The sequence below is a fragment of the Erpetoichthys calabaricus genome, chromosome 18 (genome assembly GCF_900747795.2).
Source record: "Erpetoichthys calabaricus chromosome 18, fErpCal1.3, whole genome shotgun sequence".
NCBI lineage: Eukaryota > Metazoa > Chordata > Cladistia > Polypteriformes > Polypteridae > Erpetoichthys > Erpetoichthys calabaricus.
This window is the reverse complement of record NC_041411.2, coordinates 67,051,481-67,065,354: the sequence shown is the minus strand read 5'-3', so window position 1 is coordinate 67,065,354 and position 13,874 is coordinate 67,051,481. Positions and strand designations below refer to the sequence as shown.

Here is a 13,874-nt window from a genome sequence, read left to right as displayed (position 1 = left end):
GACTAACTACCTGTGGGTTTGTAAATGTTCATTCTCTGATTGACTCTCCTGCTCCTGCTGCGTTCATTCCAGTTCTCTTGCATCATCAATTCATACTTTTCACTTACTTCCAAGTTTAAGTAAGTAAGCCCGTTAAATTTTGTTCCACCCTTCTGCTCGTTAAGACAGATCTTCTACCAAGAAGGCTGCTTAAAATTTGATCCATTCATATATTTCATCTATTTTATGTACCTACTTATCCAATTCAGCATAACAGGGATCAGTGCCTATCGTGAAGACAGGACTACTCATCAATGGGCTGCCAGTCACACACAAGCTGGCAGGCACTCATATAGGGCGAATGTTAAAGATACAGAATAATGAGCATAACAAAAAAAAATCTTTGGCATATATTCCCTAATGGTTGATTATTTTCCTTAAAGTTACCTTTATTGTTCTGCTGTGACACGATTTTTTAAAACTTATTTTTATTGCCAGAAGTCACCATATACACCAATTGAGAATATAAAAGCCTTCCAGGTACAAACACAATTAATACAGTAAATTAGTAGAACATTCCCACAAGAGAAAACACATCCTTTTTCTCGGCGAGTAATGTCTTCATTCTCACTAAAATGTCTTTAAATATATTTAAAGTTCTATCTAAATCTCTATAAAAACATGCAATGTATCTAGCGAGGTATATATAGTGCCTCACAGCAGGGATTCACTGACTCACAGGAGGTTTAACTTGATGATAAGCAATGTACATATATATTTGGAGGCACCATAAAATTATTATAAAGACCAGTTGAGATTTTTGGTAAAAAAAGGGCACATATTAGCATAGAAAAAGTAAGCAATTATACATCAGTAGACTGGCATGGTTCACCAAATGGGTAAAGTTACAGCAAAAGTGACGCTCTACGATCAGAATTTTCAGGACGATTATTAAAATAGTAATAACTAAAGACTAATGTACACTGGAGAAATCTTTCGTCTTGATTATTGCTGAAATGAAAGAAGACATTTGGTGCTTAAGTCTTACCTGAAACTTTCCAGAGAGTAAGCCAACCCCACTACGGGCATACAACTCATTAGCAGGCATGATCAAATGATAAAGAAGCAAGGAGACTTATCTGCATAAAATCTCTGAAGATTGAGGTGATTCACGTAATGGAAGGCTAAAGACTTCATTGTGAAAATAGCTGGGAACACTAAAACTGCATTATTAGCCGGGTTAGACTGCCTTACCCGTTTCATGATAATCAGTTATAGGTGTTTTAGTTTACACATTATACATAATAGATTAATCAATTTTCAAGAATAAAATGTATTAATGCCAGTGCAGTACTGCTTGTGCCGGGGTATAAAGCTAAAACAATAGGATTTATTTGCAGCACAAACTTGAAATTAACTCTTCGAGAGCAATGAACTTCTTCACATCATAAAGGTATCAACAATTCAGCTTATTCTTCTTTGCTTTTCCTTCATTCTTTTTAAAAGCACAAAAAATACTAACTTCCGTGTATTAGAGTAGTGTACAGTTGGTGGGATATTTTGTTGCGTGAACCTGATTTTCAGTTCCATACACATAATAATTGTACTGCTGATCTTTGTATTTGTAGAAGGCCTGGGTCAGGGGGACCAACTCAATCGTCTGGCGCTGCAAGGAAAACACAAAGAATGGCAAAAAGTTTACATAACTGTTTTATGATGGCTTTTCAAAATAAAGGTCATTCTGTTCAAAAACATCAACACTTTTCTAATTCAGGAATCTCCAATATTCAATAATGGATGGCTATCAAGCCTACTGTTTTGAATTGCAGACAAACCTTCAGATGAAGGCCAATTCTGTCTTCCAGTAAATCCTGCGAATTTTAAATTTAATGTGTGGGTTTAGCACATTCATACACACAACTGAAACTAATATTTTAATATAGGGTCATATTGAACAGATCCTATCCCAGCAGCATCTTCACAAGAATCAGGCCTGCACTGGGTGCCGTCACAGATAAATCTCTTACATCATGTCAATTTAGTGCTTGCCATTAACTTGCATTTCAAGGTTCAAGGTTTTTATTTGGTGATGTTTACACAATACAATACAAAATTTGCCTTTTCACTTGCATCCAATAACAGACAGAAAAAAGTAAAACAAACAGAGACAAGACAGGCTAAATCTTAACAGAGAAATTGAAAAATATCCATATCATTTGAAAACAAATTTTTGCTAACAACTTCTATCAATACGATTGTACATTTCAATCTAAAGTGGTTACATGATACATACAGTATGAAAAACTGTACACTTCTGGATATTTTTTTTTTATTAAGAAGCCAGCAATTTGTGCAGGTCTTTATAATGACTATCCTCCCTGATTTACTGACAATAAGTTGTTCTTGTAATGAGTGTCTGTCACTAGTTGAGATGTTTTCCAGTTTTTCCACCATTGCCCTCTTGACGCACACTTACCAAAATCGTCTACGTCAGCCAGTAACGATAGATAGATAGATAGATAGATAGATAGATAGATAGATAGATAGATAGATAGATAGATAGATAGATAGATAGATAGATAGATAGATAGATAGATAGATAGATAGATAGATAGATAGATAGATAGATAGATAGGATACTTTATTAATCCCAAGGGGAAATTCACATACTCCAGCAGCATACTGATACAAAAAACAATATTAAATTAAAGAGAAATTTAAATTGAATTTAAATTAAAAATGCTGGAGATTAAGTTTTTGATTTGTCAGACCACTAAACCAAGCAATGAAGCTTTAGGCGATGACAGACTGGATCACACTGCGATAAAAAGGCAACACGAGGTCCTGGTCCACTTTAAATAGTCAAAGTTTACGGAAGTGAAGTAAGTGCTGATTGTATTTAGCGTAAATGTTTTGCTTTGTGCCCTCCCACATCATAACCTATCGTCTATGGGGGAGGAGCGAAAGCTTTAGATTTGTCAAAAATGTCGATCTCCGGGTTTCAACGGATCTCAATGTTTTAGGGTCCCCTGAAAACATTGATATCTCAATGATGGGTATGTGTCTGTCTAGGTGTCACAGTTTCTTGAGGACAGTCTAGAGCTAAAATGGCTGGACGGAAAAATACCAAACTTGAAACTTAAGCCTGTTATGAGTTGACGATGTGCTGAATAGTTTTTGAGCCAAATCAATCAAGAGAAAGAGGCACTCTAGAGGAACAACCAAATACTGTAATTTTACAATTACTCACTTATAAGTCCGGTCTTAAAACCCAAAAAATATATCATAAAATCAGACCCCGACTTATACGGCCGATCAAAAATGCGCCTCTTTATGGTAATTTTCTTTTTTTTACATCTTCTTGTCTTCTCCAATCTCACATCAGTTTCTCAGATGCATCAAATTTTGTTGCAGCAGCGCAGTTACCAATTTCTTTCACTACTTCAATGATGTTTAATTTAAAACCAGCTTCATATTTTCTTCTGATCGAATGCTCCATCGTAGATAAGGGATGCTCTATGCTGTTACGATTAAAGTGTATGAGGGTGTGAGATACAAAAGCACAAATCAGTGCAAACGTTGCTTCGGAATAGTTTCGGTATTACTATGTGGTCATGTAGGCATAATAGAGAGAGACAGAGAGCGAGGTTAGGAGCACACACTGATACAGCACATTGCCGCACCCACATAGAAAAAAGGCAGTGTGCTCCATGGTTACTGTCTCAGGTAGGCATTAGCATATCGTAATCTCTTGGACCAATAGTGTGAGTTTTCCACATTCGACTTATACGACTGACATTATAAAATACCAGAAATTATACTGTAAAATCAAGTCCCAACTTATTCGTGGGAGAACTTATTGGCGAGTATATACGGTAATTGTTCATCAATCTATCAAACTATCATAATAACCTAATTTATGATAAGAAAGATCAGCATCAGAGCGGTAAATAATTACTGAAATGTTACAGAATAATTTGCGTAACTTAGTTCCTAGGGTGAAAAGCCTACTGATACTCACATCCAAATTTTCTTGTATTTATATTAAAATTATTATCTATGATAGTTCCTAGGTATATTCAGTCATTAAAACCCCATCCACAATACTTTGTTTTCGTTTCAGATGAATACTTTTTAAATGTCATATCGTTTCAGTGTGAATGGGCGAAACCAACGATTTCTGAAAACAGAGACTCGTATCATCGCTCTGTTTGCTTTTTATTATTTATGCAGCTCTTCCCTGGGTGGATCCTGCTCCTTACAACATCCCATTCACTGATTCTTTACCCTTCATACAAGAAAAACTTATTCCGACATAGCAGGAACAGAAGAGTTGCAATCCGTGCGCCTGTCATGTTGCTTACCTGTATGCATCTAAACCAGGGGTCACCAACTCCGGTCCTGGAGGACCACCATGGGCTGTAGGTTTTCATTCCAACCCTCTTCTTAATTAACTTCTTTTGAACTAATTTTAATCAACTTGCTCTTGAAGACTCAGACTCCTTAATTGTTTCTTTTTCCTTAATTAGCAGCCAAACAATCCGAGATACAAAATGAGCCAAAACAACTGGTGTCCATCATACAAAATCTGAAAATAAAGAACCATGAAGTTCTCAGGAATGTTGGTCTGCTCAGGTCCCCAGAGCTTTTAGAAAGAGAAAATTCACAATTTCAGAAATGTCTGCTAATGCATCAAGAGAGCAGCAACAAGCCACGGAACTAAGGAACGGATTTAATTAACGGCATGAATCGATACCTAATCAAGGAACTGGTTGGAACTCCCTGACTTAGTTGGTCTTCTGTTGGCTCCCTCACTTCACATTTTATTTCTATTTGGGTGCCATTTAAGGAAAGAAATGAAGCAATGCAGAGGAACGATGAAGAAATTCAGGGGAACAAATCTTAAAAAAGCAATTCAATTAAAATAAATTCACAAGAAGTTAATTAGCAGCGCAAACAGGGTGTAGCAACCGCACAATACGGAAACGCGTTTCCTACACTTCACAACCCGTACAGGGGGGTGGACGATGTTTGAAAGCATAATAACACAACCATATTCGGTCCTAGTCCCCTCTTGCCACGATTCCCTTCTTAATAATTTGCAGCAAATAAAACACAACAGGAAGTGGAACAGAAAAAATATATTAACAGTTGCTGTTACATTAACTTGACCGGTGCCTGAATACTCCTTAGTGAACCCCTTCCCCAGACGCCCTCCCTAGCGCCCAAATACTAACCCCCGGTTTGACACAGACAAAAAAAAGTAAATAATAAGAAAAACTGTTCTTTGAGAAAGCAAAAGAAAGATTTCACTTAGTCCAAAATATAGGAAAACAAGAAACACTGCAGTTTAGTTCCTCCATGAAGGCAGGAAACACACTCGTCCTTTGGCGGAACGGCTTCTCCGCGGACTATCACGAAGAATGAAACTCAGGAATCCGACTCACCAGACGGGAGCACCCGGAGAACACCAGACTCTGGCCTCTTCTCGGGGATTCGTCCTTGAATATTTCTTCGGGGTGGCCACCCATGAATAGCAGACGTCCCTGGGTGAAGTAAAATCCTGAATAGTTCTTAGAGCGTGGATAGTCGCTGCGATGCCTTCAGCCTTATCCTTTCTTTTTCTCTCTCTACTTGTTCCGCCATTCCCCTTAAAAAGAAAAAGTTTCCCGCCGAAAATCCTTGCCCCTCTCGGTTGTTATGGCAACCTCACGCCGGCAACAGGCAGCTGGAAAGTGTATTCGGGCGGGATCCTCCCAGAACGGGACGTCACCAAAGGTGCCTGAAGGGCTATTTAAAACACCCTCCCAGTCAACATTATAAAGTGACGGACAATTCAGAAGGCTAACCCGACTGTCCGTTATGTAGCCTTGCTACAAGGGTACTCATTACAAAAAGAGTTAGAATGAAAACCTGCAACCACGGTGGTCCTCCAGGACTGGAGTTGGAGACCCCTGATCTAAACTGTGATTAATGCAATTTTTAGAAATCATGGTCCAGCAATTACTCACACTGCAGTCACCATTCGTCTATATGCTCAAACTGCACAAGCACATTTGGTCCAATTGAAATGCCACGACGTGGGTGTTCAGACCATACGTGTTCAATGGACACTCCCTGCTATTGCTGCACAATGAATTTTGAGAAATTTGATGGCAACTTCAGAAAATCAGCTTGTGCGACTGCTGACACTATAAGGCAGCCAAATTATATTTCTGACATGACAGAAATTCTTGTGAAGGTATGACATCACAAGAATTTGAAAATACAATCAGGCATAACAACCACTCTCACACAGCACATGAAAGTTGAAAATATGGGCCAACTCAGAAAATCAGTTTGCATCAGCAAATTTTTGCTAATAAGAAGCCATTAAAATAGTGAATGCAGCTGTTTAAGACTGAAATAAACAATTAAGGTGGGGAACCTTAACAAGGGAGACCACTAAAATGAAGCAGAAAAATGTCACTTGAGCAATAAGTGCTTCAAAGAAGAAACTGGGTTGGAACAAAACCTGCAGCCACTGCGGCCCACCAGGACTGGCATTGCCTATCTCTGTCCTAGCATAACAGGCAGGCCGTTTCAAGCACTTTTTTCTTTTCCCTTACAATTACAACCATACAACAGCTTGGTACATTTTAATGAAAGATTTACCAAATTTAGTTTTGTAATGTCTACGCTGACCCCAAAAGACAGAAACTGGGACACAATAGCTCATTCAATTGAAAACAGAACAAGAAGAAGCAGCCACAGTGGGTCTCCAGGTCTGAGGTCTATACAATTTCTTATATTAGGAATTTGTTAGTTTTTGCATACCCCTTGGGGTCAGAGCACAGGGTAAGCCATTGTACAGCACCCCTGGAGCAAGAGCAGGTTAAGGGCCTTGCTCAAGGGCCCAGCAGAGCATGATCTCTTTTGGCAGTAACAGGATTTCAAACCGGCAACCTTTCAGATACCAGCACAGAGCCTTAGCCTCAGAGCCACGACTCTGCCCAGTTTGGGTACCACTGGACTAGAGAGTTAAAACTGTTTAGTCTTCAGCAGAGGAGACTGTGTGGGGACCTAATCCATGTCTTCAAAATTCTCGAAGGCACTGAAAGTCATTCCAGAGAATTCTTTCAACTAAGTGGTGAATCACATACTTGAGGACACCCATGGAAATTAATGGGAAGTGGATGTAGTTGAGGAAATCTGGAACAAACTATCGAGACATGTAGTTTAAGAAGTACCTAGATGAGATATCGGGATAACTTAGCTACAAAATAAACAAATAAGCCTGATAGGACAAAATGGTCTCTGCTTGTTTGACAAATTTCTTTCATTCTTATATTCTAATTCAAAAGCCCACAGTTTCACATCTGTTGCTTGTAGCTGCTGTCTTGAAAAAGATGTTTTGCTGAAAGAGAGGCCTCACCATGCGTAAATTCCTAGAGTCAGGCTCCATTTACTTTATACATTCTGAAGCTTACATTATGATCTCATGGTGCTGGTCTTCCAGCATTTCTAGTATTAAATAAAACTAGTTCTGGAGGCAGAGTCTTAAGCTATCATGAAATGAATAATCTGTCTGATGGTGTATGGGATGCTCCAGTGGTCTCGGATTTGAAATGGAAGTTGAAGCCTCACTGCTTTAGTCCAGCACCCCCTTGTGACATCCCATCTGTATATTAGTCATCTGCTCAAAAATAAAAACCATGAAAATCATTATGACTTGTTACCAACCCTCTTCTATTGTGTTGTTTTCTTTGTATGCTGTTGTGCCACTTGGTGCAAGAACTACATAGCCAAGTGACACAGGGGATGGTGGGAACCACAGGACTCAATTGTAACAGTGTTCAAGTGAAATATTGGACTGTGCCGCACATATTTAGGATAATGGAGAACGTCCGAGAAGGTGTGGGCGGACACTTGGCCTGTGTGCTTACAGAAGCTGGTATTAAAAGTCTAAATGTTTTAGCATCTTACTCTTATTGCATTACAATTACAATATTGTAAACTTGTATTCAGTTCTGAGTAATATACAAGAAAAGGACATTAAGCTGGAGGCGAGTTTGCACTTCCTCTCTTGTGAATACTTACACTCTTCAGGTGCTCCTAGGTTTTCTAAATCCCAATGCCATCCTGTTAGGCTTATTAGCAGTTGTGTAAGAGAGTGGGCCCTACAATTGATTAGCGGCCCATCCTGGGTGGTCTCTTACCTTGGGTCCAACACTACTGGAATAAGTAGGCTTAGCAAATGGATGGATGCATTTGATTTTGCGTTTAAAGATATTTTAGAATTCAAAAACACCAAGAAAAATTTTTTTACATTCTGGCATGAATGGCTTACCTGCTGTAGTATGCGCATTTTTGAAAATTTGGCCAAATGCTCCTGATTTCCTTTTTTAGAAGCTTCACAGATTTCCTCATCTGGAAATCCTACTATTGGATAAACCTGTAAGAGGATACGAGTGGAAATGAAAAGCTTAGCAAACTTACTTAAATCATTCTGCCACTTGTCCATTCATTTTTTTGTTAGCACAACAAGATGGTAAAGGTCAGTCATGGCAGAAGCTAGAAAAGCTGGTAAAGGATGATTGTGTTTACGTATGCTAACTGAAATCGGAAGGGAAAAAATGAAAGTTACTAAAAAAGAAAAACCCACTGAGGAAATGTCACCCATAAACAACAGTTTATAGAAGGAAGTTACACAAGTAAGAGGTGATTTGGGTATTTATATTTTTTTACATTTAAGGTCACTATATAGTGACATGATAATCACTGTACTAAATGTACACTATATGGCTAAATGTATGTGCACACTTCTGTTGGTCAGACATGTAAGAAAGAATTTCATTGTATTCTGTACATGTGACAATATTACTGCTACTACGACAACTACATGTATGTTGCAGAAGCGTTGAGGGAGACTCTGACCACACAAAAATATTGCCGTTTTGGTAATCTAAACTTTTGTTGTCTTTGTTGAAACCACTGGCAGTTTAACACTCTACCATTTCAGGTTATTCACTGGAGTTGAACTACTTAAATTTCAATAAAAAACTAGAACAATTGTTTGTATAAAAGTCTTTTAATATTATATATATATATATATATATATATATATATATATATATATATATATATATATATACTAGCAAAATACCCGCGCTTCGCAGCGGAGAAGTAGTGTGTTAAAGAGGTTATGAAAAAGTAAAGGAAACATTTTAAAAATAAAGTAACATGATTGTCAATGTAATTGTGTTGTCATTGTTATGAGTGTTGCTGTCTTTTATATATATAATATACACACACATATAAACATATATATACATATACATATATATATATACATATCTACATATACACATATCTACATATACATACGTATATACACATATACACATCCACATAAACATATATATACATATACAAATTTACATATCTACATATATATATATATATATATATATATATATATATATATATATATATATATATATATATATATAGACATACATATATACATACATACATTCACATATATATATATATATATATATATATATATATATATATATATATATATATATATATATATACTGTATATATACATATGTACTTATTGGCTCCTGTATTTAGGATATGGCAGGTTGGATAATGGACGGATGGACATTTGTATGCATAGCCCTATTTGCCAGTTTTCGTTTTTTTTCTTTCTTCAGTAATATTTCAATAAACCCGGAGCTTGTCAGTTCAAATCCTGGTACTGACACCACTGTGTGACCCTGAGGAAGTCACTTCACCTGCCTGTGCTGCAAAAAACAAAAGTAATGTAACAAATTGTACCTCAGATGTTGTAAGTTGGTGGAATAAAGGCATAAGTAAAATAGATAAATATGTATTATACACATAGGAACTATTCATTTATTTTCAGTTAAGTCATCTGCAGCAAACTTTTATAAATGAGGGTTTCTCCTTTCTTCTTTCTCTGTTTCTTCTTCATTGACGTTTTCTCTTGGAGAGCTTTTTTCATTTCATTGAAAATGAAAGCAGCAGCTGCCAAAATATGTAGCTTTCTTATTCATTTTTCAACATTGTGTAAAATAAATGTATAAAGTAACATAAAAGGTTTAAATACTGGTTATCTTTTACACTAAAATATTACTAAAGAGATACAAAAAAAGTAAAATGGATATGTTCTTTTTCTTTAAGGAGATTAAATATTACTGAAGAAAGAAAAAAAAAAATTAAACAGCCAAATGGGGCTATGCATACGAACTTAAAAGGTTTAAATAAAACAGAAATATATATTTTATTTTTACTTGCTTAACTTGTGGAGGGTGTATCCTGTAGCAAAGCCCTAACTTTTTTCATGAAAGCCCGTTTCAGTAAATAAGTGTTAAAAACAGGTGTAAAGATATTGACAATAAGCTACGCAAACCCAGGAAGACATGGAATCGTTTAAATCAAGTATCATTACATCTTCCTTTCTTAAAGAGAAGTAAGGCAGTACTTATAAGCTTACATATTTATATATAGACATACATACATATATATATATATATATATCTATATCTGAAGCCGTGCAAGCACACTCTTGAGAATGCAACGTATAGTTGTACAGAAGAAAAGCAATCTTGCCTCAAATGAATGGCAACCTTTTGTAGGTCTATGAACTTAATTTAAACTTTAGGTTTACACGGTGCTTTCTTTCCGAAGTACCTGCACTCATGAATATGTCTGTATGTGTCAGTCGGTCAAATCCACGCGCTTCGCACCGGCGAAGTACCGCTTTTAAATTTTTATTAAGAAGAAAATAAAACTTTTTAAATTGAGGGAAAATATACTAATAACAGTTTGTTGAGGATCTGTTTTTTTGTGAAGCTGCCTTTACTCGAGTGATCACTTCAACCTGACTTGGTGGCCAAGTATAAGCGTTACCTGGTAGGTAACCACCCATACAATCAGATTGTGAATCAGACTACGAATGCCGTGAATGTAATTACACACTCACTGCACTTGCTTACGGTAATCGAACCTCGGACGTCAGCGCTAGAGGGGCTTAGCAGCGGTGAAGTATTGCTTTTAAATTTTAATTAAGAACAAAAGAAAACCTCAGAGGTTCGATTCCCGTAAGGGAGTGAAGTGAGTGTCCGGTTACCTACCAGGTAACGCTTATGGTTGGACAGCAAGTGACGTAACATCAGCCACGGTGCCTTCAGTTGTGAGAAGCAGATCATAGAATGATTGAAAATAGTTTTGCATTTACCTTTTTAGTAAAAGGCGAGCTTTTAAGCCTGAGAAATCACCCCGTAAATGCACACGTTTAATTGCACGTGTTAATATGTATGCTTACACAATATTAAAAGACAGTCAAAAATTAACGTCATTTACCTTCGTTCCCGCGTTTGACACGTGCTGTAAATCTCTTCCTTGTTTTTAGTTCACGTGATTACGTAGGAGGCGTGATGACGCGATACGTGACTCCGCCTCCTCCATTACAGTATATGGACAAAAAATATGTTCCAGTTATGACCATTACGCGTAGAATTTCGAAATGAAACCTGCCTAACTTTTGTAAGTAAGCTGTAAGGAATGAGCCTGCCAAATTTCAGCCTTCCACCTACACGGGAAGTTCGAGAATTAGTGATGAGTCAGTCAGTCAGTCAGTCAGTCAGTGAGGGCTTTGCCTTTTATTAATATATATATATATTATATATATATATATATATATATATATATATATATATATATATATATACATATACACATATATACATACACAGTACTGTGCAAAAGTTTTAGGCAGGTGTGAAAAATGCTGTAAACAAAGAATGCTTTCAAAATGGAAGTGTTAATCATTTATTTTCATCAAATCAACAAAATGCAGTGAATGAACAAAAGAGAAATCTAAATCAAATCAAGAGTTGGTGTGACCACCCTTTGCCTTCAAAACAGCATCAATTCTTCTAGGTGCACTTGCACACAGTTTTTGAAGGAACTCGGCTGGTAGGTTGTTCCAAACATCTTGGAGAACTAACCACAGATCTTCTGTAGATGTAGGCTTCCTCACATCCTTCTGTCTCTTCATGTAATCCCAGACACACTCGATGATGTTGAGATCAGGGCTCTGTGGGGGCCATACCATCACTTCCAGGACTTCTTGTTCTTCTTTACGCTGAAGATAGTTCTTAATGACTTTGGCTGTATGTTTGGGGTCGTTGTCCTGCTGCAGAATAAATTTGGGGCCAATCCTACGCCTCCCTGATGGTATTGCATGATGGATAAGTATCTGCCGGTATTCCTCAGCATTGAGAACACCATTAATCCTGACCAAATCTCCAACTCCATTTGCAGAAATGCAGCCCCAAACGTTCAAGGAACCTCCACCATGCTTCACTGTTGCCTGCAGACACTCATTATTGTACCGCTCTCCAGCCCTTTAACGAACAAACTGCCTTCTGCTACAGCCAAATTTTGACTCTCCAGTCCAGAGCACCTGCTGCCATTTTTCTGTACCCCAGTTCCTATATTTTCATGCATACTTGAGTCGCTTGGCCTTGTTTCCACATCGGAGGTATGGCTTTTTGGCTGCAACTCTTCCATGAAGACCACTTCTGGCCAGACTTCTCTGAACAGTAGATGGGTGTACCTGGGTCCCAATGGTTTCTGCCAGTTCTGAGCTGATGGCACTGCTGGACATCTTCCGATTTCGAAGGGTAATAAGCTTGATGTGTCTTTCATCTGCTGCACTAAGTTCCCTTTGCTGACCACTGCGTCTACGATCCTCAACGTTGCCCATTTCTTTGTGCTTCTTCAAAAGAGCTTGAACAGCACATCTTGAAATCCCAGTCTGCTTTGAAATCTTTGTGTGGGAGAGACCTTGCCGATGCAGTAGAACTACCTTGTGTCTTGTTGCTGTGCTCAATCTTGCCATGACATGAAACTGTCTTCCACAACCTCACCTTGGTAGCAGAGTTTGGCTGTTCCTCACCCAGTTTTAAGCCTCCTACACAGCTGTTTCTGTTTCAGTTAATGACTGTGTTTCAACCTACGTGTGACATTGATGATCATTAGCACCTGTTTGGTAGAATTGGTTGATCAAACACCTGACTAGAATCCTACAAAATCCCTGACTTTGTGCAAGTGGACCTATAAGAATTGATGCTGGTTTGAAGGCAAAACGTAGTAACACCAAATATTGATTTGATTTAGATTTTTCATTTGTTCGCTCACTTTTCATTTTGTAAATTGATAACAAACAATCATTATTTATATTTCTGAAAGTATTCTTTGTTTACAGCATTTTTTCACACCTGCCTAAAACTTTTGCACAGTACTGTATATTATATATAGTATATATATATATATATATATATATATAGTCACGCACGAGCGCATGGGGAACGGCTTAAGGACCCAACGGGCACCGCAACAATTCGTGCCAGGGGACAATGGCGGGGTACTAACCTCTCTTATTCTGTCTCTCCAGAAAGAACGAAGTACTGCCGCCATTACCATACCTGGAAGACTGCTGATCCCCAACCACTTCCGGGTTCCTTTCTTACCTCTGGTCCCCTCCTGATGATGTCATTTACCCATCCACCACCATGACTTCCCCATCATTTACATCACTTCCTGTCCTCCAGCCAATTTTTGTTTGTTGAATGTCTGTATAAAATTACTGACCGAAAACCAGTTGCTTTACAGTATACGGGGCCTAAAAACCCCAAACCTTTATGCTTTGTTTGTGTTTCTTTACAATATATATATATATATATATATACAGTATATCTACTGTATATATAATGTTATTTTAAATAGAGTTAAATGGAGTTCATGGTCCTCTTCTAGAAAGTAGAAGCTTTCTGTCTATTGGACAGAGGGGAGCAAAACCCTAAAGTGGAGGCGTT

General features: G+C 37.6%; 1 protein-coding gene across 1 annotated transcript in view; it reads right to left on the bottom strand.

Moving 5' to 3' along the window:
• Window positions 1-1,027: 1,027 nt before the first annotated feature.
• LOC114668443 (protein SSUH2 homolog) overlaps window positions 1,028-13,874 on the bottom strand; it is a 68,954-nt gene continuing 56,107 nt past the window's right edge. The window contains 2 exon segments of the mRNA XM_051921091.1: window positions 1,028-1,645; window positions 8,309-8,413. Coding sequence (XP_051777051.1) covers window positions 1,511-1,645; window positions 8,309-8,413 — 240 coding nt within the window. The 3' untranslated portion in view covers window positions 1,028-1,510.